The 24,916-nt window shown below is 34.3% G+C and overlaps 1 protein-coding gene across 3 annotated transcripts in view; it reads right to left on the minus strand.

Annotated features, from left to right (window-relative positions):
• LOC105251466 overlaps positions 1-24,916 on the minus strand; it is a 113,324-nt gene that overhangs the window by 22,534 nt on the left and 65,874 nt on the right. For all 3 annotated transcript variants that reach the window (XM_025408334.1, XM_025408343.1, XM_025408340.1), the window contains exons 4-6: positions 17,025-17,264; positions 11,146-12,036; positions 8,125-8,202 (exon numbers count right to left, since the gene is read on the minus strand). In XM_025408334.1, the coding sequence (XP_025264119.1) occupies positions 8,125-8,202; positions 11,146-12,036; positions 17,025-17,264 (1,209 nt within the window). The remainder of the gene's footprint in view (positions 1-8,124; positions 8,203-11,145; positions 12,037-17,024; positions 17,265-24,916) is intronic.

The following is a 24,916-nucleotide window of genomic DNA, read 5'->3' on the forward strand; positions in this document are numbered from 1 at the left end:
GCGAGGTCCAACCCGACGAATCGGAGTCGAGGGATAACATTAACGGCATTGAAGATTGATGTCGACGTGAGATCGATGGAAATTGCTTCCGCGGAAATCGCTGCGGATATTAAAAAACCATAATGTTCGGTTTGACCGATTCAGGTAAGATTAATTCGAATTAATCGTATTAATGGCACGTTAACGCAGGTCAGATTCATTTTCAAGTAATCTTTATTTCTTCTCCTTTATTTTCTCTAGAGGCTATTATCTATAAAGTGTACCATAAAATGGGAAGTTTCGTGCACGTGTACGATTTAATGTGTGTGAACAGCCTTCAACTGTATTTTGTCGTCAAGCTTAAGTGATGCAGGTAATTGAAGATAATTAAAGAGTGGATAAATAGCATTTCAAGTTATAATTGATATTATTGCTCAATTGCAGTCGCTGTAATATGTGATACTGCATATTAATCATTTAAACGTTGATTAAAGGTTAATCTATCATTATTTTCGCGATGATAATTTGATGATATGTTGTATATTATATATTTTCTTTGAAGTTGTTAATAGCAAGAAAATTGGGAGAAAATTTGGAGAATCTTACTCTTCCCAAATATAATAAAAATAATTATGTTTGCAATACGTTTGATTCTAATTTATAATTTGTTTTATATTCACAATATTTATTTTACATAACTCCATTATGTAAATTCGTGATAAATTTTTTTATATTCAACAAATTGATAGAGAATTTACTTCTTTATATAAATTCTAACTTTGTATGATGATAATAAAATAATTATTTAATTAGAATTATTCTTGGAATATTTTTTGGTGTTAAACGGATCGTATAAAGTTATATGGCTTGGAAAAAATACAATTCTTGTTTTTTTTCAGGCGGAAACGCAGTTAGCTGCTAATGGGTAATATATAGGTCAATGAAACTCGGATATATTATATCTGTGTCTCGGAAGGCGAACAAGTGTCAAGTATCGTAATAAAAAGTTTCAAAAAATGATGAAAATAAAGTTTGTAAAGTTGTATAAATTATACTTCTTGCCGTTCTCGGATTTTTCAAAATCACCTACAGTCCGACAGTTATGGTTCAGACAAATGTTTGTGGTTAAAACACTAAGAAAACGCTCATAAACTATCATTAACTCAAAGTAAGACAGATTGCCGTGCGTTTTTCCCATATGTAATATGCAAATTATATTACATTAACTATTCTATTGCATTAAATTCAAAGATTAAAATTCATAACAATTCCGAGTGATGAAAAATATTCAAATTAAATGCGAGAAAAAAATATGTTTGCGAGAAATAAAGTGTCAGAAGTAGAAAAAAAAACAAAATAAAATAAAATCTGAACGTGTAACTTGCTCAGTCAGTACCCATATTCAGAATTAAATCAATTGCGACAAATGTGAATAAAAAATTTATCCATGACATTTGATTTTTCTGCTGATTACTCAAATATCCCATACGTTGCACGTACGTTAGATTTATCAATTTTATTATACCGGAGTAATATCAGTTACGATTTTCTTATCGCGCGCGAATATTAATGCAAACGATGCAAAAAACGAATAAAACTTGGAAGAGACGCAGTGCGAGAAACAAGATAGAACATTCGCGTAGGTATTATTCAAATTAGCCTCGGGTGTGGCTGAATACTGTCGCCGACCGCGACAGAGACAATTTGTAATGCGAGAACACTTGAAATTACTGTGGGTGGTAGAACATTAAACCGGGTCGTTGCCGAGTGTTTCGTTGACGATACGCTTAGACTTTTTCTCTCTCTTTCTCTCTCTTTCTTACTCTCTCTCTCTCTCTCTCTCTCTCTGTTTCTCTCCCCCTATTCGGCAATCTCTTAAAGGCTTTTAAGAATATTAAGTTTGAGGCTGAAAATTAAGATGTTCAAAGTACTCGCTTAAGACAACTTAAACATGTCTTGTACCGATGCACTTTGGAAGTCAAACCAACCTCCTTTTACGAGCTACACGTCACCAAGTAATAATATCTCGATCAATTTATTTTAATTGATCAAAAGCAGATAAATGCATCGGTAGTTGCATAGAGGCGACAACTTTGCAAGTCGATTTTTCGAATAATAACACGATATTCAATTTTTTCGCTCGAATAACTAAAAAATCGGTCAACATCTCAATTCTATCGCAAATACTTGTATTGATTTTGACAGCTGTGACGAATGATCGTAGGATGATCGGCACTTTAATGCTCGTTTTTGCGAAGATATCGGCCGCGTTTTGCGAATGATATTTTTGCGCTTAGTCGATCGTCGTAATAAATTTTCGCGTCCTCGGCTCGTACGCCACAAATCATCGATATAGCGTGGCTTAAATGTACATATATCGTGCGGATTAGCGGTGATACCACTTTGCGGTTTGTGGTCCATGAGCATGTACGTTCGCACGGAGTGTGAACAGCGGGTGTCCTTTTTACCGAAATAACCGGGGATGTCTATCCGAATGGGGAAATGCTATACGGGACAACATTAGAGAATTTGATCTCTTCATGGAAGAAAAACTGACTATTTTTACCTCCCATATTATATTCTCTTCTCTTCGAAAGAGTCATGATATCAGGCAATAGTATTAAGAATCTTTATCTCTACATAAAAAAAGAAATATGATATAAATATATTTTTGAGTATACTTTTCTTTTTTTAGGTATACTTTGTTTTTTTGATCATCTAGAAGAGAGGAAAAGAATTCAAGATAAAAGAAATGTATTGCAAAACATTAAAAAGATTAATTCTTTTGTAAGAAAAACTGTTTCAGATAATTTTTAGGAAATTGTATAAAAAGATAAATTTTAAAGTAAAAACATATTAATTAAATTAATAAAATAATTATACAATTGACTAGAATTATATGAAATATGAAAATTACCGCAATTTTTTTCTAAAGCATTGAATTTATATAGCACAAGTAATTGAGATTTAATTTAAAAAGTAGAAAAAAAATTTGCAGATTATATATAAGTGCCATATTTAAAACTGCTAAAGAGAGAGAGAGAGTGATTCATGATATCAATTATTGAGAATCAATTACTTTTTATATAAAATGTTTGCTTTTAAAATTGTCACTTGTAAAATGCTTCAAAAGTTTTAATAATGGAGAGTTAATTTTCGAGAGATTTTAATATTACACACACACACATACACAATTAAATATTTATGCATAAAATATTTACGTATATTATTATGCATAAATATTTATGCATTTTACGATAGCTTCGATAATTGAACTGAAATATTATAAAAATATATCTGAAATCATGTAAAAACACTGTCAGATTATTTTGCTACAAATCAAGTACTCAGTTTATGATCGCAATAAATATTAACAATTATCCAGAATACAAATTGTGTGTGTTGTATACATTTGGAATAAAATTAAATAAACAATACCGTTTGGGCAAAATATTTTTATCGTTAAATAAAGAATGTATAAGACTCTCAGTATCTTGATATTTACACTTCGATAATAAAAATAGATAATTCTCGTACTCGACTTAACATTATTTACAAATGTTGCGTGGGTATTTACAGTAATACTCCAAACCCGTTTGACGCAATCCGCCTACGCTCGACATTTAATGAAAAAAAAAATAACTCGTCACGGAAATATCACATCCTGACGAATCTGGTGTCTATTTCGATCAATCCGTTGGAGATATGCGCCGTCAACGACACAATATCTTTCCGCATGGATATGTCGCTGCCCGTATCATAGGTCGCGCTCATCGAAAAAAACAGCCAAACGATATTGAGAAATTAATCTGATTTGTCTGTATCTGCATGTGTGGAACTTTAAACCTTAAAATCTCTATAAAACGATGCGTAATGTTAATAAAGTATGAATAATGAAGCACAGTTGGATGCCTTTTCAGAGAGAGATGCCCTTCAGAGACACACCTTGAAAAGATAGCGTCCCTGGAAGCCACGATTTGAGCCAGGGCATTTCCCATATATAAGGAAGTTATACGCCAATAATAATGCTATTGTCATTCGACAATTCAACTGTCTTTACTGAACATTGTTACGCGATATCCATCAGCAGATTGGCAAAGTGAAATTAACCGCGATGTGGCTGCCTATTTAAGCTGAACTAGTAACCGTTGTATTCACGGGGATGAATAATAGCCGGTGCGCTTTGATTTGTCGCCTGCGACCGAGGAATTTACTGACCGACAAATTTCCAACTTTGAGGTCTCCATGTCATTCATCTCCATTTGTCCGCTTCTTCTTCACAAATCGAATCGCGAATAACGCGAATCACTCGAAATAAATACAAAAAATATATCTTTCGTTTTTTATATTTAATATATATTTATAAATTTTTCTTTATTTTTGTTTGTTTTATTTGAAATTTAATATATTAATTATAACTAAATATATTAATATATTTAGTTATAATTAATATATTAAATTTCAATATATAAACTAAATATATAAATATATAAATATATTAAATATATTAATTATAACTCTGACTTTATGTTATTGCTGTCATTAAATTTATTTTATTTGTAATTTTATTTATGATGTTATTGATTTGACAAAAATTTTGCTCTATCTAATAATACGATATAAAGTGCCCTACGATCTCTTTTATGCTGCGAAAAATCTCGAGTTATCGTAAATTCCAACACAGATCTACCATTTGTCACTTCGCAGCTTACTGGTTACTCATTACACGTCGGTTCGTGCGATTTTCCACAGACGATTTCGCGACGAGCTCATCATATTATTAGGTTCGTTTTATCGTCTCTTGCCTTCTTCTTTTCGTTTTTCTTTTCTCGGCCTTTTCTCGATAAAATGTCTCGGCGACTCATCGATCACTCTGAGTCCGTCGTAAGTTACAGAGAGACGTTTCCGACCACGTGTCGTTTCATCGTGACGACACTTACTCGCTGATAGTGATATAAAGTATCTTTATGTAAGTATCACATAACTTTCTTGCCAAAGTACATTTTTAAATCTACGATGCATCCTTAACATATCTACATTTTTATATATCATTTATTTTTTCGATCAGCTGCTTTCGAGCAACTTATACAAAGACGATTTTTTTCGTAACAGAATTTTATTTTAAACGATATTTTTATTATAGCTTGTGCATGTGTTAATGATATTGCTATCTTATCTTGATCCTCGCAACGAATGTATTTATAATTATAAAGATAATTAATTACATTTTGTCCTAAATATATGTTTAAAGATAAGCATTTGATTAATTAATTTTTTAAAAATTCTACGTAATTTTTGCAAATTATGAAAAAAAGTTTAAAAAAAGTTATATCATAGAAATATGTACTCAGCCTATTCAACGGCTCCAAAGCTAATATTTTAAATATGGATATCGTACCCCCGTATCTCTTCACTTAAATCCCCGGGAGATTCGGATGACCCGATTAAAAGACTCCCAGGGGATAGCTCGGGCACTTTGGGCTCGCTAAGCCCGTACTCACTACTGTGAGTCCCTGAGGGAAAATTATAGATACTGAAAAAAACAGAGTTTTTATATAAAAAAAAACGAGTCTTTTTCATCGCGTATTTTCTTTTTTTATGATGACGTCCATCTGCCGATGGCTCGAATAAAGAGATAATTGCCGTGAGAATCGACTTGGCGCATACGGAATCTCGTTTTATCGCCAAAGAGTTTGCCGCTCTGGAATCATGAATACGCCTCATCGATTTGCCGACATGCACGCGCGTGTCCCGTGATACACGCGACGCATAAATTACACCCTCGCACGTACTGGTCGGTCGATAACCCGCTGGTGGAACGCAATATCGTTACGAAACAAACGTCTCCCGCGTTCGGTGCCGTTTTCTTCCCCCTTTCATATAAACTCTCCCCCTCGTTCTCTCAACTCGAGATATTCCGTGAATTACGCGGGATGAAAAAAAATATTCTCGCATTCTCATATTGCGAATAAGAACATGTGCGTTCTTTTTTTAAGCCGTTTATATTTGCGTGATCTAATGTAAATCAATGCGTTGATTTAAGGAATTTACATGTTGTGCATAATTTATAATAATGTTTAGATAAATCAAGTGGAATGTGTAATAATGAGGAAAAAATTTATTTCAAATACGATAATAAATTATTCAAATTAATTGTTTCATTTTGGAAACAATAACGCGCATAAATATTCGAGTTTCTCTGGATAAATCGAAATATTCGTTTCATGAAAATTTCGCCCGCTCTTACAAAGATCCGCGCTCATGAGTGGAGTTGAAAATAAAACGCATTGTTAGTCTTTCTAATTGTGAGTAAGAACATATGCGTTTCTTCTTTAGGCCGTTTATATTTGCGTGATCTAATGTAAATTAATGCGATGATTTAAGGAATCTACATGTTGTACATGATTTACAATAATGTTTAGATGAATCAAATGGAATGTGCAATGATAAGGAAAAAGTGTATTCCAAATACGGTAATAAATTATTCAAATTAGCTGTTTCATTTTGGAAGCAATAACGCGCATAAATATTCGGGTTCCTCTGAATAAATCGAAATATACGCTTCACGAAAATTTCGCCCTCTCTTATAAAGATCCGCGCTCATGAGTGGAGTTGAAAATAAAACGTATTGTTAGTCTTTCTAATTGTGAGTAAGAACATATGCGTTTCTTCTTTAGGCCGTTTATATTTGCGTGATCTAATGTAAATTAATGCGATGATTTAAGGAATCTACATGTTGTACATGATTTACAATAATGTTTAGATGAATCAAATGGAATGTGCAATGATAAGGAAAAAGTGTATTCCAAATACGGTAATAAATTATTCAAATTAGCTGTTTCATTTTGGAAGCAATAACGCGCATAAATATTCGGGTTCCTCTGAATAAATCGAAATATACGCTTCACGAAAATTTCGCCCTCTCTTATAAAGATCCGCGCTCATGAGTGGAGTTGAAAATAAAACGTATTGTTAGTCTTTCTAATTGTGAGTAAGAACATATGCGTTTCTTCTTTAGGCCGCTTATATTTGCGTGATCTAATGTAAATCAATGCGACGATTTAAGGAATCTACATGTTGTGCATGATTTATAATAATGTTTAGATGAATCAAATGGAATGTGTAATAATAAGGAAAAAGTGTATTCCAAATACGGTAATAAATTATTCAAATTAGCTGTTTCATTTTGGAAGCAATAACGCGCATAAATATTCGGGTTCCTCTGAATAAATCGAAATATACGCTTCACGAAAATTTCGCCCTCTCTTATAAAGATCCGCAGTCATGAGTGGAGTTGAAAATGAAACGTACTGTTTGTCTTTCTAATTGCGTGACGTAGATTTCGCGATATAAATTCCGTGTAATGGTAACGTGTTCGTGTAATCGGGCGGGTAGAATTCATTATACCGCGAGATAACATCCCGACTAGACATGGTCGCGGTGAATGCCACTTTAATATTATTCTACCGGTTAAATTAAATCGCGCGATTCACACCGGTGCCTGGTAACGAGGCGACAGCCCGTTTGCCAACGACGTTCCTATCATTTTTCAAACGAATATCTCCTCCGTCACGGAATAATGTCATAAATGAAGAGTCCGCTTCGCCTCTTTTCTTCGTGATATTCGCCATAATACCGACTTTTATTCTCTGCAAAATTCTATCGCACTAAGATGACTTTCCCTTTAACGCTTAAAGTCTCTGGATCCGCAGGTATTTTCGAGAATCGCTTTATAAAATTAAAGAGAGCGATCTTTATAATGAAAATTTTGTATAGCTCTATTTTTTGGATCTGTTTAAACGGAATTTTAAAAACGATGGAGAGAATTCCTCCTCTTTGCTTTTTTTCTATAATTTTCTTTCTCTCCTCTCTCTTTTTCTCATCTACAAGCATTTGCCCTCATCGCATCCTCATTTACTCTCTATACACCCTCTATCATACTGATTTCCATTCGCTCTCTCTCTCTCTCTCTCTCTCTCTCTCTCTCTCTCTCTCTCTCTCTCTCTCTCTCTCTCTCCCTCTTTCACACGCTTTCTCCGTCATGCTCTCCCTTTCTCTCCCTCTCTCTCTTTCTCTCTCTCGCTTTCTTTCCCTTTCTCTTTCCGTTCTCTTATCGTTTTTTTATTCTGGAAACGATACAGATACCCTCCGTTATGCTTGAACTGCAGAAGCCGGGACAGTCGGCCGCGACGAGCGAGGCTCCGGGGATTGCCGCCCGCTACTCTGCCAACACAATAACAACAAGGCCGCTTCACGAGTCTAATTCCTAGGCATCTAAGTTCACTAAAGACTAAACTTGAGAGACAATAGAATCGTCGGCATTGCGTGCGAAATTGCGCATGTTTCGAACGAGCTATCGGAAAAAAATTAGTTGTACAAATGCATAAACACACATGTCGCTCAAATAGCACAATCGCTAGTATCTGTGCGTCTCTTCCATCAAATATGTGTCCATATTTTTATTTGATTTATGTCAGAAAAAAAATACAAAGCCATATTTTTTTTCGAGAAAAACGTGCATGCGATAATTTTACAAACCCAATATACAGATTTAACGATGGTTTAACGATGCGACCGTGACCTACCTGTATGCGAGACGTCTGTCATCGTCAGATGACGATAAGGGAAATCAGCGACGCGTGGGCGACCATTCAATGCGACTTGGAATTTGATTGAGAGAAATCTGATTGAGCCGGTGACGACGGCGCAACGAGATTTAACCGATTTAACCGATCGGTCGGCGTGTTTCGCGACGATCTCGTTTCTATTTATCTCGTCATACTTAACGTAGGACGTGAATACGCTTAAATACGTAGCAATTACAACGGTGTTTACAACATAAGTCCGAATATAGCCTAGTTCCATATCCAGCCATTTAACAGGCGCTTCAGATCGATTTTCATTCGATCGGTTTAACGCCGAGATTAGTCGACAATTAATTCGTACAAGTTAATACGCGATGTGCCGATTATGCCGGTGACATTAGATTACGCGGCATTATTACTGAAACGTGTCTCACGTATTAGCAAACTCGTAACGCATGGAAATGAGAGCGTTGCATCATTTGAAATTCTACGATGCTAAAACTCGATGCCCGAATATCGATCCTGTAATTTATAGATTGCATAATATTCGCGAGCGCACCGTTCGCACAGATTCCAACACCTAGAAAACGAAAAATTTCCGAGAAATTTGCATGTTTTATCGATTACCTCTGCAAATGTGTCTCCGTAATAATCCGTAATAGAATAGTACTTCGAATACTTTTTACTGTATAACAGTGGAATTGAAACGCAAAATCAATTCTCGAATTTAACATACATTAATTTTAGATACATAATTATATTATAATAATAATTCTCCCCTGAAATAGTTTTATCGTTAATTTTACAGATTTATATCCAGGGAATTAATAATGTCGCCAACTATTATTACGTAACGAATGATTGTACAACGACGGTCGTATATTTACATAACTTTATTTGCATTAAAATAGGACACCCCGGGAATTTGAAACCGCGTATGCGAAGAGTGATTCTGCTGCATTCATTTTGTTTTAGCGACGCATGTTGTTACGAGACACATTGCAGTAATAATATACCTTCCGCAATACATAATGCGCTTCCGAAAATACAAGCAAACCTATGGGTAACTGGAAATGAGAAACAAACATAATTTTCAAACTAACAATGTTCAAATGTTACGTGCTCTCGTGCTTCTCGCCGATATCGAAATATTTATGGAATCGGTTCACGACATTTATTGAAATCGGATATTAAATATATGTCTGCTGTTCGTCGATCTAGAAAAAAATTCACGCAAATATTGTGTGAAATCTCGAGAATGGATATTAACATCGATACTTTTTTTTACTCGAATATATGGAACGTATAACATCAGGCATTATCTAATATATTTTCATCGAACGTCTTTCAATTGCAATTTAATATCAATGATCATTTTTGAACGTTTTTCTCCGGATTTTTTTTTGAATTTTCTTCCGTATCTTTATGTGAAAAATTCGCTCGTGAATTTGCTTCTATCAACTCTTTTACATACACAAGCTTCTAAGCGCGTGAATGACTCGTGATAGATTCCGAGATGTGTAAATCCAAAGACGAATGTTGCAAGGTAAATAAGATTATGCACTAGCTACCTGTTGATCCATATCATAGCCCGAAGGAGCTATTGACTTTTAAGGCGCCGTAAATGTTCGATGTGAATGCAAGTTAACCTTGAGTCCCGATATGTGATTTTTCGATCGATCAAAATCTCGGAAATCTCGATACGCCGCAGAATGTAAAAGCCTTTCAGTTCATCTACTTTGAAAAAGCCTTTCGGTTCATCTACTTTGAAAAAGCCTTGGAAAATTGATAATAAACGAGAAAATCAAACTTTGATTTATTCCTTCAAGTCTTTTGAAAAATGAGATCGTTGCTTTAAAACTTTCATATAAATATAAATAAAAAAAGCAAGGGAAAATAGAAATATCTAAGATTCAATAATTTACTTTCTGACGAATTTTGGAAAAACTCAATTTCTCAAATATAAGAAAAATCTAAATTTGATTAACTCTCTCAAGCTTTCGAATAAGACAATTAATTAAAGCTTCGGCTGGAATGTCTGAGATAACAGGTTTGATCGCATCGTTCGAGAAATAATGCAACGTTCAAAAAAGTTGCACAATTTACGGTATGTAAAATTTGCGAATAATTTTAATGAAAAGAATTTTTTCAGCGAAACTATGTTATTGCAACTTCGTAACATTATATAAAGTAATTCTTTATACGATCAATAATTTTGTCAAGATAAGTAGCCCTCCCGCGAGAGACTTTTCTCTCTTTAAATATTCATCATTTTTCATATTCAAGATTATATGCATTATTTATATTAAGTGTATTGTAAATTATTATTTTTTCTTGTTCTATTTTGTCAATGGAATTTAATAGATATATTGATCTTTCCTCATCGATATTTCCAATCCGAGGACAAACGAAAACTCGGAAGATACGCACGCAAAAAACATGCCGACGTTCCATTCTCTCTCAAGTCTCGTCGAGACGAGGTCGGGCGACGTGAGATACGCGGTGCGATAAAAGAAAAACGAAAGGAGCAGGGAACGCAAGTGGTGTGTGTACGATTTCGTTTAGAGATTATATCACTCACTCGGCGTTGGTCTCCGGCGTGGGCAGGTCACCGATGGTGGTCAGCGTCAGGGTGGACCAGTAGAGGGATCCGAGGTACTTCCTGGTCAGGGTGGCATACTCGCCGGGCCGGTGAGGATACACCCAGTCACCTTGGAATCTCTCGGCCTCGCTTAGTAGGTAGTAAAAGCAGCCAAACCAGTGCGCCAGGATGAGCAGTATGTGAATGAGATTCAGCACGCGCCAGAGATTCGGATAAACCGTGCGCGACTCCACCATGTAGTAGTAATTGTACACTCGGTAGATCTTCAGGAACCTGGGGAACCTCAGCATCGGGTTGCTGCCGAGATTAAACTGCAGGACGTCGAGCGGCAGGAGCGCCAGCAGATCGAGAATGAAGGACTTGGACTTGAGGTAGTGACCGGCTAGTTTTTTGCTATTGTAGACCATCAAGCCCTGCTCGAGGTAACCGGTCCGAAACTGCACCACCACGTCCGAGAAGAACACGAGGTCGGTGAAGCCGTCGCAGGCGAGCCAGGCGGCAGGTGCCAACGCCTGCAACTCGGGCAAGCTCTGACGGACGATCAACGTCCAGAGGTTGTAGAGGACGCAGGCCGACAATAGCATCAGCCAGTAGTAGTAGAAGTTTTCGTCGGGGTTGACCACGGTCTTGGGCGGTTTCTGAGGTCTACGGGGTCGTCTGCGACGTCGACCCGCCTCTCTGTCGTCGTTCGCGTCCCCCTCGCCCTCGCCGGTGTCCAGAGTCTCCTGGCTCTCCGGTATCTGCCTGGTGGAGAATCGTTTTAGAAACGAATCCTCACGTTTTAGCGGCGGTTTCTTCTGGATCGTCGAGATCGCCGAGGACAGCTGCACCGTCGTTCGTAGTTTCATCCACCGTTGATTGCTCTTCGTTCTGCGAGCAGAAAGAGAAACGGTCGCCAGTCAAGGACGAAAGCGGAAGCGGAGCGTGAATCTTTCGGAGGCGCTTAGAAAAAGAATCAGCTTCTCTGCGTATCGAGATTGAATGTAAAACACTTGCAGGTGAGAAAAATATATAAATACGCAAATATTTGTGCGAGATTCGTTGCTCGTATAATTTTGTATGAATAATAACAAGATGAAATTTGCGTATGTCAGCTTGATAGAAGACAAAGTGCACACCTCATAAACCGCGCATAAAAGCAGTCGTTAAATAAAAATACAAAGGAAAATGTTACGACTGCCAGTTAAAGTCATCTTAACTCTGGTGGTCGTAATAAAAACATTAATTCCGCCGTATGTGTCGGGTTAAAAAAATTTGTCTGAATGCGTCAACTGCAGTAGGCAAATATCGAAGCTCGGAAAATCCTTGGCGAAAATAAAACAGTTTCGAGGATATTGCATAGATGTAAGCTTTCACGATATTGGAATATTTGACGTCGTGTCACTTCGTTTAATATATATTTTCTGGAGCGACACGTAGAATAATATACATTTTCTCGTAAGATTCACGAAAAAAAGATTGTAATGTTTCCTATATAATATCTCGAGAAGAAACTTAATAAAATCATTCAACTGAAAAAAAAAACTTGTGCATCGTTCAAATATCAATGCAATGTATTTTTTTATATGCAAATTTATATCACACGTTACTCTTTATTAGATTTAATCGTATGCATTGACCTAGAAAAATTATCGGATGGCGCTACATGTGAAATGATCAAGTTCGAATACGATAAAGAGATCCTCGACCATGTAATAATACGCGATACAAATGTTCTCGTAGATATTTTTCCTACGGTATAGAGAGATCTCATTTCGTGACAAATTCTATTTTTCTGCTGTCCGTTCGTCGCGAAAAAGAAGAAACCGATAAGTATGGATTGTCGCGCTCTATAAATAATCGCCGTCTCGTGTATCTACGTGTATTAAGTGAACCGCGTGATATATGGGTATCCTCATAGGAACCGAGTACGTACTTTAAAGACTGATTTATCCGGTCGGAAACAATCTGCTCCAATAACGCGTGTCGGATTTATGAAAGTACTAACGGGTAAAATCGTTTATCATCGCGCGTAAAAGGAAGTAGATCAACGCAGAGGTCAATATTTTACTGTTGACATTGCATCTCTTTCCGAACGCGACACAACCAAATATAATTTTTATACTATTTTCATTATTATTACCAGAAATTTTTCAAACTCTTAGAAAATTCGCAGAAAAGTGCCTGAATAAAATTGCAAAAGTAATCGTTGCAAATCTCATTTCCGACACTTTGTAGATAAAAATTTGAATATTCTGAAATTATAACGTACATATTAATTTCTTGTTAATTATATTCTTTCTTTAAAGTATCTCCTCGCGCAATTACTATTATTCCTCAATCTTATATTTCTCCTTTTATCATTTTCTCGAATAAAAGAAAAGTAAAAATATCTCGTATCATTTAATAATTAAATGCTATATACATATTTTTTGCGAAAAACTAAAAACACGAGAGTTTCAATTTAACTGCATATAAATTTGACATGTGGATATAATAAAAGCAAAATACATGTATGCTCTGTTTAATTTATTACATTTTCTGAGGATATTTCAAATCTCGTGCAAACGAATCAATCGTGACACGTTTAAAAAAGAACGATAAATATGTCGATAAATGTTCTGTAAAAATCAAATCAATCTATATATTATACATTACAAATTGTTTGCAGTAATAGACACAATTAATTAGAGTTCCTTTGACGATTTGCAATACGTTTCGATATTCGAGGTACGTTTCGTGCCTTCGCATGTACGTATATTTTCCTGAAAGAAATATAATTGACATATTCGCGCATCCACACACGCACGCACGCACACACACACACACACACACACATATTTTGTAATCGGGATTCCGCGTGACTGAATAACGCCGCGAGTTTCTTGCGAAACCACGCATGCATGAGTTTTGTCGCGCGATGTCACGCAAAAATTGCACAGGATTCGCTATATTGTATATACGGTACATCACAAGGCACCTCGTTCCGCAGTCCTCGCTATGATTTATATATCTTGCACAAACACATACGGAGATATATAGATACACGCATATACTATTCGTTCCATTCGTTCCAACCTAATGTATGCGAAACGGAAGAAACACGTCATTCTCATTTCTTTCAGAAAGAGATGGAAGAAGTATATACCGCGTGTCGTATCTTCTCTAAATTCTAATTGTAAGATTTGTAAGATAGGTGATTCTTGCTTGAGAAAAGAAATCGAGCGAGAATCGAGATGAGATCAATTAGCTAGAGTATCAGATGGATAGGAGGCAGACAGACAGACAGACAGACAGACAGACATACAGACAGACAGACAGACAGACAGACAGATAGATAGACAAACAGACAGAGACAGTAACATTGCAAAATTGCATACGTTAAACAGAGACAATAACTAAAAGTCGTCATTATGCTACTACGCATTCTTGAATCGTTAATGTAACACCCATGTACTGTTGGAAAGATGTATGTGTTGCTGCTTATGGAACATTATAAATGGAGAGATTGATTTCTTTTAAATTTTTATATTTCTTTTTTTTAGCGTTATTATGTATATTTTTTATTCTTATTAAAAAATATCACTTTCAATATTAATCACTTGTCAACAAATGTGTTTTATCAATTAATTGCAATTATTTTGAGTTTTAAAGAGCAAAATTATTGCTCGCTTAAAGCAATCTTCCCATTTAAGATTCAACTCTGTCAGTACAAGAAAGATCTCATTGTCAGTAGTAACTTTTGCAAATCGTATTAAGGTCTCATGCTTTAATAGTAGATAAATAATTTTTATAATATTTAACCGATAATATTTTTCTAAAAGAAATAAAATAATAAAATTTGAAACATTTGAAAATTTTGAGATGTGGATGATGGACGAGAATTGATATCTGTGCAAAACGGTTGCCGAGAAAATACGGATCTCTATCAACGCCAACAAAGAAATATCTCATTGGTGAAATTAATTTGAGATCAATCGCTTTTACGTTGAAATGTATCGCACTTTTCAGTGAATCGGATCGTACCGATATAGAGCAAGGCAGAAAACGATCCACGTTATCAATATACAAGCATATCATTTTCGAGTACGACATGAAAGGGCAGAATTTATGAACTCTGTTCTTTAAACGCTATAAGCGATATTCCATTTCATTGTCGGATGCAATATATCGCCGATGTCTACTCATTTAAGCGATTTCAATATCAATGATTTATCGTTGTTAGAAATTTTGCATAATACCGGCGCTTCATTATCCACAAATAAAAGTATGCATAAAATGTCTTTGTCGATCGCGAACAAAACGAACCGTCGATATCGATTAATAAATGATCGCTTGACGCTGAAGAAAATAATCGATCATTCGTAAATTTAATCTAAATGTTTGCGAGCTTAAAGATATATTTGAGGGCGGAGAATAAAGGGACGGTCATTCTATCAGTTCTATTATCTAATACAAAGTAGAGACCACGAGTCGTACAGTAATCTGAGATAAAGTGTAAAGTAGTATAGAGTGGCGACAGGATAGAGTGACGAGCGAGTAGCCAGTACTTTCGTGCGATTTTATGTTGAATGCAATGTGACGTCCGCGACATAAAACGATCGGGTCGACATTCGAGACTCTTAATATGTTCCTATACTTTGTAACGTTAATACACTTGAGTATACTTCATGACATTTAATTTTGAGTTAGGAATTTGTAAATTGACCATCGATAAAGATGATCCAAAGTTGTATATAAAAATATTATTTACATAAATTATCGTATGCATCATTTTATTTGATCATGAAAATAATATATATTTATAACATATAACGAATATTTATATAATAAATGTTTTTAGAAAAATATTCTTTATATTTCTATATTTTATTAAATTTGTTATTTTATCATTAAATTTACCTAACTGGATTTTGTCATAAATGTGAATACTTTTTCGGGCTGCAAAGATAGAACTGGCGGAATAATAAAGGGTAGAGAGCTCGATAAGTTTATACGTAAACCAAGGCTTTGAGTTTAATACAGCGACACTTTTCCATATAAAGTTTATTGCAGTACGTACATTTATTTAGCGAAAGTCTCGTAAATTTTACGTTCTTTCGTTTTACATCGCGAACAATCGTGGCAACGTGTGGATAGTGATGGGAACAATATCAGATTAAAATTGCTTCGTGTGCGAGCGCACAGCAAGAAACGTTTTTGAATAATTCACATTGTTATTTGAAATCCATGAAACAGTTTTAAAATTCCTAGTTTCGAAAACCTAAAATCGAAACGGAATATTCGATTATATTCGGAAACCTGTCGTATACACGAAATGAATAATTGACAAGATGCAAACACACGCGCTGCAAGATCTTCAATATTTTCCGACACTGTCGAGATTTCCGAGACTTTTTTTTCTTTTTTCGAGACTATGTGAAAGTTAATTTTTGAAATTCAAGCTTTTTCGTATTCTTTTATTTTTATTAAATGTGACGTAAAAAAATTTAAAATATAATCTGTTAAGATTTTATTTATTTTATAATTCATTATCATTCATTCATATCAAAGTCACAGGCAAAAATTAATCGAACAAAATTTCTTTTTTTAGAGTCTCATTTCTATTACTTATTGATTTAATTATTCAAATTATTTTATTAAAATAATAATTAATGTATTTAAAAATAAAGAACTGAATCAAACGCATAACGCCTTTGAAAACAAAGTTTCCAAAAAGTATACGAGGGAGAGAAGATAATTACAAAATTGAATTCAAGTCATGATGCCAAGTTCCCAACACGATCCGAAAGATAGTCTATAAGAGTATACAAGGATGTTTCTGTGTGCGGATGACAGTGCTAGAGGTCACCGTCCATATCGATTAATGGCGGGAATACCTCTTAATTTTGCGTAGAGAGGAATATAACGCCATGACCGCGCGTACGTTACTCCATTTTTGCGAACCCCTCGTGCTACGGGGCCTCCTGGCTGCTGCGGGAATCTCGGCGTCGACGACGTAGCTCTCCATCGATTCCGAGGTCGTCGAGGTAGCGGCTACTCCTGCACCAGCTGCCTTAGTCGCGAAGGCTCGTCGGTGGCTCGAAATACTGTGTCGTTGACGATAGATCTCCGATGATCTGCGAAGAAGACAGAGAACCCACACGGGTTGCCTCTCTCTCTCTCTCTCTCTCTCTCTCTCTCTCTCTCAGTCTCTCTCTCTCTCTCTCTCTCTCTCTCTCTCACCTCTTTTTCGCTCTCTCTCTTATTCCCAAATATTCACATTTTCATGTATTCTTTTTCACTACCATTCATATATTCCTTCTCGCGTAATCTTTCAGTCCTTCACAAGCATACTCATTCTAGGATGGGTTATACAGAGTGTCCCATTTTAAATAATACGTTCAAATATCTCCAAAACGGTGAGTTAAAGAAAAAAATGTTTCAAACAAAAGTTGTATGGCTTGAAGGGGGCCATCAGACGATGGCAATGATTTGACCCTGGAGAGTCGTTTGAAGGTCATGTGAAGATCACCTTCAATTTTTTTAACAGAACCCCCTATTTTTTATTATTTATTCTTGTAGTTTATCTCGAGAGTTTTCCAAAACACTATAATTAAATTAGTTTTCATTAAGTACTTTCCGAGTTATGAGGCTTGAAATCATTTCTTAATTTTACATTAACCATATAATATTTAGTAAAATATTCATTTTTCGATTATCTTACCTTAATACTTGTACAAAATAATGAGAGGAATCAATTAGTGTAAAGAAAAAACATAGTTGTTTTAAAAAAAAAATGTAATAGTTAATTGTAAATTACATATTTTTTCCTAAAAACAACTATGTTTTTTCTTTACACCAATTGATTCCTCTCATTTTTTTGTACATAAAAGTATTAAGATAAGATAATCGAAAAATGAATATTTTACTAGATATTTTATGGTTTATGTAAAATTAAGAAATTATTTTGTCTTATAACTCGAAAAGTACTCAATGAAGAAATACTTTATTATAGTGTTTTGGAAAGCCCCCTCGAAATAAGCTACAAGAATATGCAAAAAATAGGAAGTCACTTAAGAAATTGGCGGTGATCTTTACGTGACCTTCAAATGACTCTCTAAAGTCAAATCAGTGCCACCGTCTGATGGCCCCCTTCAAGCCATACAACTTTTGTTTGAAACATATTTTTATTTAACGCACCGTTTCGAAAATATTTGAGCGTATTATTTAAAATGGGACATCCTGTATATGAGTGGGTGGGTGACATTCTCTTCGGGTAAGATGGTTTCATTTAACATTGATGCGATTTCTTTACGATCTGCTCGGCTGCTAGAGTGCATTTTCTTTCTCAAATGTGTATATATATTATCGATATTACTTTGAAAGTAAGTTTAAAAAATTACTAGTTACATGACTTTTAATGCGCATAGTAAAAAGATGGAAAACTCCAACTAATCTTTGAATTCAAATTCTTTTAAGATTTGTTTAAAATTAAATAAAGTCTTTTTAAATAGATGAATATTTTATTATATATGAATTTTTATTTATAAAATGTATACTGATAAAATCTAACAATAAATAGAGAATTATATATCTACGTATTTTTCTCAATAATTAATTCTTTGGTACAACACGACTTATTCTCGTATTAACAAAAATGTCAAACTATAATTGATAACATCCCATGGTAGACCGGTCGGGAGGTCTACGCGACTAACAGCAGTCCTGCAAAAAAAAGCTTTGCTCATTCACTCTGCGAAACGATCTCACTCGAAAGCGACGCAAATACAGTTATAGCCTGTAACGTATTTCATTGAATGGGTGAATAGGTTTCATCACTCATGTCTCCTTTCTCTCTCCGAGTCAATCTCATGTCCCCTTACGCAAGTTCAATCAGACAATCCTTCATCCTTCCCTCTCCTCATGTCCGTCTGTCCATCTCCATATCGCATTGTGAAAAACGAGTCATTCGCTGAAAACTCTGCCGACTGTGCGACGCGACGTGACGCTAAATTTATTTACCCGCTCTCTTCCACCCCCGTGAAAAAAATCGCTTCGACGATAAAGATTTGGCGCCACGGTACATCGCGACGTTAATTGCCGCGGCGCGTAAAGTCGATAAACGCGACAGTTTGCCGAGTGCACTTTGCGCTTTATGGGATTACGACCGCGGCGGATTCGCCGCCCGTCTCGTCGCCGTTTTCGTGAGAATGAAAAGCGTGGCATCCTGGGAATACGAAAAGCTGTCTACTGGAAATCTGACTGGGAAAGTCCAACCTGGATCCCTACTGAATGAATAAAATCGGAACTTGCTGATTATACCCTGCCTCGTTCGCGATGCACTGCATGCACCGAAAAGTCATTGCACAATAGAGAAGAAGGAAAAGAAAAAAGGGTACGAGGCACTCTCGCGAAACAGACAGCGAGCAGCGAAGCGAAGATGTTCTGTCGGATGCAAAACTTCGACTTGGAAATTAGTTAGCGCGCCCTGTTCTCCGATTATGTCGCGCGCGACGAAAATTTCAATTCGTAATTTAATATCGTAGCTGAAAGAACAAACTTGCGATAAGTATATGACGCTACATAAGCACGATCCTTGTTATCCGCGTTAAATGTAGCGATTATATGCTACCGTCACCATTGCCTATTAATATAAAACTTTGCTAAAGTCGTAGTGATATAATCTCTCTCGGATCCATCTTTCTTTCCACAAAAACTTAAAACAATTAATTTGAATTTAAATTTAACATGTAATATACATTAATCATCCTGGAACGAATATCATAAAATTCATTCAATCTTCCCCTCCGTCAATCAAATGCAAGATATATACTTTGCATCAGATTTTTCACTTCGTGCTCGCCGACATTCTCTCAATTTCTTCTACTGTGTAATGATGAAAAGAATAATGGGCAGAGGTATCATGATCATTATTAGATATAGAATGTATTCAAAAAAATAATTCGCACGAAGCAAAGAAAGGATCGTCACCGCATCATCATATCTATTTCTTTCGAGCATCTTAATGTCATCCTTTTAAATTTGCATTACAATATGTTCAGATCAATAATATTATTTTGCATGTATAAAAGGCTTTTAAAATGTTTGGAAACGACTAAAATTTTGGCACTGTGTTCAAGAAATTCAAGCAAAATAATTTTTAATTAAATACCTCAAAAAGAATATATATAATACATTCGACGAGAAATCAATTCGAAATCCTACAGTCCTTTGAATAGAGAAACTCTGTTACTTACTTTATAACTATTTATCTACTTTACAATAACTGACCTACTTAATTTAATCCTTAGACGCTTCTTTCTCTTGTCCTTCTCGCGGAATTCGTAACGATATTATTTCTACTCTCTGTTAAAACTATCCGCTTTATTCTTATTCATATAATTCATTAACGCTGCTAAAATTATTTTCGTTAACGACGAAAACTTTACTGTAGAGCACATCGCGTGAGAGGAAAGTGTCGGCAAATAATCCAATCGTAAAATAATCTAATCAAAGATTGCTCTACTCGATTTCCCATATGCAATTGCCAATGCTCTGAAACACGCTATACGGACAACTTAAAGTCGCTTGCAGTTATATGGGCTGATTTTCAGCTTACGTTCTCAGCCAATTGCTCCTTTGTGGGAGAGTGCTTACTATATTGTATTGTAACCAAGCACGCGAGACTTCTTTGTCCGCTTGAATTAATCTAGAAACGAATGAGGCTGTATACCTGCTTTCCGCTATCAAATCTAAGCTAACGCGAGTTTTACATGCACGAGTTGCGTTCGATCGCAATATTTCTCCGTTATTCCTAGAGCAGAGCTGAAAAAAGAAAATCAACTTAATGAGATGCCATACAATCTCGTATTCGTTTTTTTTAAACCACATTTAATGGTTAATTTATATTTAAAAAAGTAGTTTTTTACGTCCAGTTATGTAATTATTGAAACAAACAAAAATTAATTGTCCTTATTTAATTTTTCATTGTTTTAAGTACGATCGCAAGAAAGTTTGGAAGTATTTTGGTGAAATTTTTTGCATTAGCTTTTAAAGCAAATTAATCAATCAAAAATATGAATATTATTTTTTAATGTTTTTTAAAAGGTATCGTATGTAACATTAAATATGAATTGTCTCTAATATAAATGTATTTTTTTCGAAAAGTTGAATATCGGTAATATGTTTAACAAATGTTTTTGGCTTCAATTTTTTTTATTTTAACGATTTTCATTTTGTTTATTTTCCTTAAAAATTGTATCGAGTTTTAAAACGAAAAATATTATTCCTATTTATCCATGTCTAATGCATTAAGAAAACATCAAGATAGTTATTTTATCCTATGCTAGATTCTCGTTTTGATTGTCAAGTGTTTACTTCTTTCTGTGATTTCTAGAGAAGAAATAAAATAAAAATCTTTCTACGTTGTTTCAGTAATGGAAAAATATAAAAACTATAAAACGATCTGAATTTTCACTTTGCTCGCTTTTGCTGCACGATCATATTGTATTTTAATCGAGGTAACGGCATTAAAATAAATAACATTTATTTACATTTCAATATTTTCAGTTTTATCTTCGTAAGATGAGTAATCGCGAAACTTGTTAAAAACAAAAAATTGAATGATCGAAGAGAGTCGCTTTAATTATTACATTTATATTCAAATAATGATTTATCTATAATTGTTGAAAATCGGTAAATTGGGATATGACGCGTTACTTAGAAAGTAAATAAAATATTTTTAAAAGCTAAAAATAACGGTTCTCGATATATATGATATTCTTGCACTCTTTTAAAAGAAACGTTGACGCTAGTAATGAACATTATTACATTCGCCTTTAACATGTCGGGAAATGAGAAATTTCCTATGCAAATACGGCACGTTTGCCGGATGCTCGTAAAAGACTACTAGTCAAGAATGATTGTACATTTACGGCTTCCGAATAGTTACTTTCATTTCAAAACAAAGTGATATACGATTTTGCTTTCCTATTTATAGACATACGAAAAAAATTATATATTATAAAATAAATTTTTTAATTCGAAATTTAATGCAACCTATAAAAACCTTCTTCGTTAAAAAATTATAGGATTAAAATAAAGAGGAGAAAATATTAACGAAAGAACGTATAATGTAAATAAAACTAGGAGAAAAATAAAAGCCAATTTTCCTTTAATTTACGGTAAAAATATCTATATGGCAGTAATATAAATGTTTAAAATTAAAAATATAATAGTTTAATATTTTAAAATAAAAAGTACTGTAATTTTTAGAAAAATACGTGATATTTTTAAATAATTTAAAAGAGTAACATTATTTATTACAAAATTATGAAACGTGAGATAAAGTGTTTAAGAGTTATTACTTGAAAAACTCAGAAAGAAAATTCTTTCTCAGATATCTTGAGAAAAATCTCGCTATACGTCTCTGCCAATAAAATTCCACAATTATAATAAAAAGTAAAAAGTATAATACGCGCGCGCACACACACATATGTACACAGATGATCACGTAATCTAAGGTTTGATTAAAAATCACCATTGGCATGCTCTCCACGTTTTCTCGAACAGGAATTGCACGAATGGCATTCGTAAGATAGCTACATAGTTTGCTTTAGATGCACGAATGCTTTCGAGTTACAGTCTCAACGCTTCAATTAAAAAGTAAATAAGTTTGGATTGCGGTATATGTGCAGCAGTGAAACGGAGTTTCAAGGGATGTAATGCAAATTTTACACCACATCTTTTTCAGGAACATTTCTCTCGATGAAGTCATTAAAATTATTTGTGTTGCATAATTTCAGAAATATGTCAACAACTCGTAAATTATATTACATTTTATGCATTATTATACATTATCTCAATAATAGAAATTAGATCAATTACATCGATAATAAAATATATTTTATCACGTTATAAAGAGGAAAATAAAATTAAAAAATTTTACATTTTTCTGAATTAAGATTGATTATTATCGTATATTGCTTCGAGCATATCGTTCTTTTGCATACCGTCCTCATCGAAAGCAAATTTACTCGCTGAAGATGTCTCATCCAAGCCAGCAAAAAATTTAGCTTTTATGATAAAGACGATTGTGTCTCGTTCGATATTTCTGGGAGCGATATTACGGTGTGCTACGAAAAGAAGATATTGCTCCGAGACATAATTTCAAACCGGAAAGAATTTTCCTTGGGAACTTTTGCATTGAAGCGAAAACGGGTCGTCTTCGTCGAACGTAAGAGGTGTAATTGGCCTGAGAGTAATAATTCACGCTGCAGAGACGCCGCATCGGCATCTTATTAGAGTTGCATTAACGATGTTAAGCAAACTTGGTCAGCGCGTCGAATTACGAAAGAGGTTATCATATCATAAATTTCTCTGATAATCCCGTACGATAAATCGCGATATATCATCGTTTTATTTTTCGCATTTGATCCACTTTTATTCCACTACACAATTGTGTTAAAGTGATAATATGCAAAAAAGTTAAAATTAAACTTTATCACTAATTTATTCTTTACGAATTTTTACGTTCTTTTCGCGCGAGTCCATCGTTTAAAACTTTGAGACAAAAAATTTAAATATATCGTCAATTATAAAATCACTCCGACTTTGAAAATAAGAGGCATTATTGTTACATTTTTAATATAGAAATAAATATTAAATATAAATTTCCAATCTAAAAGCATTAAGATCAATATCATGGTTTTTAGATTTTTCCCGATTTATTAAGCGATATCTTGTTTCACGCTCGTTGCCTTGATTAATGAAGCAAAATTAAAAGGATTTATCGTACGTTATTTCGCGTCATTTGTAGATTTATAGCAGCATGCCAGACAGATAATATTTTTCCGAGTTCACTTATTCGAAAGATTTCATCGGGTTATCATTCTCGTTATCGCTTTCGCCATGAAATAAATGTTCTCCAAAGTAGAAAAAGCACAGTCATCGAATTATGCAATAGCTTGAAAAAACCTCGCGATCACAAGTAAAGGTATAAGAAAAAGAACCTGGCTTTTGCTCTTTTAAACTTTATGGAGCGAACTTTAATTCGGGCTGAAGCAAGTAAACAAAAGAGCTTCAACATTTCGCAAAGAGCATGGTGAATTTTTATGACAGATTTTAGATTCGTGTTAAGCTCTTTTGATACACGTCCAATTTTTAATTCTGCTTTAATATTATTAATTGTAAATATAATTATAAAAATAAAATGAAAAGGTTGTTTGCAAAAAATCCATATAAAGCAGATAAAAAATAATTCATGATATCAAATAATCCATGTAAAGCAGATATAAAATTAAATGATAAATTAAATTGTTAGATATAATTTTAATAAAAATGAAAAATATTATAAGTATAGTTAATCTGCGGAGCTTTCTTGCGAAATTCCAATTTTCTATAGTCGGAAATTTTATGCTTATACCGTTTCGATTTAATCTGTCATTATTCATTCGCGTTTCACGCATACTCTATACATTTTAATTCATATATTTCAATCGTTAAATAAAATGTTTATGTATTTATAAATGTTTATGTATCTATGTTCTTCGTTATAGGTATTACATGAGTATACGAGTAATTTAAATGAATGTATAATTCAATAAAATTGAAACATGAGATCCAATATGCACGGATAAAACCGCAAAAGATTGAAACTATTCATTTGAATCAACAAAATCATTTATGTTAACCATAAAATATTTATCTTCTAATAACTTGCAATATAATGTAAAGTATCAAATTAGAATAGACAGCAATTTTTGAGATTTTATATTTCTTACAATATCGA

Source organism: Camponotus floridanus, unplaced genomic scaffold, assembly GCF_003227725.1.
Source record: "Camponotus floridanus strain SB8 unplaced genomic scaffold, Cflo_v7.5 scaffold1, whole genome shotgun sequence".
Taxonomy (NCBI): Eukaryota; Metazoa; Arthropoda; class Insecta; order Hymenoptera; family Formicidae; genus Camponotus; species Camponotus floridanus.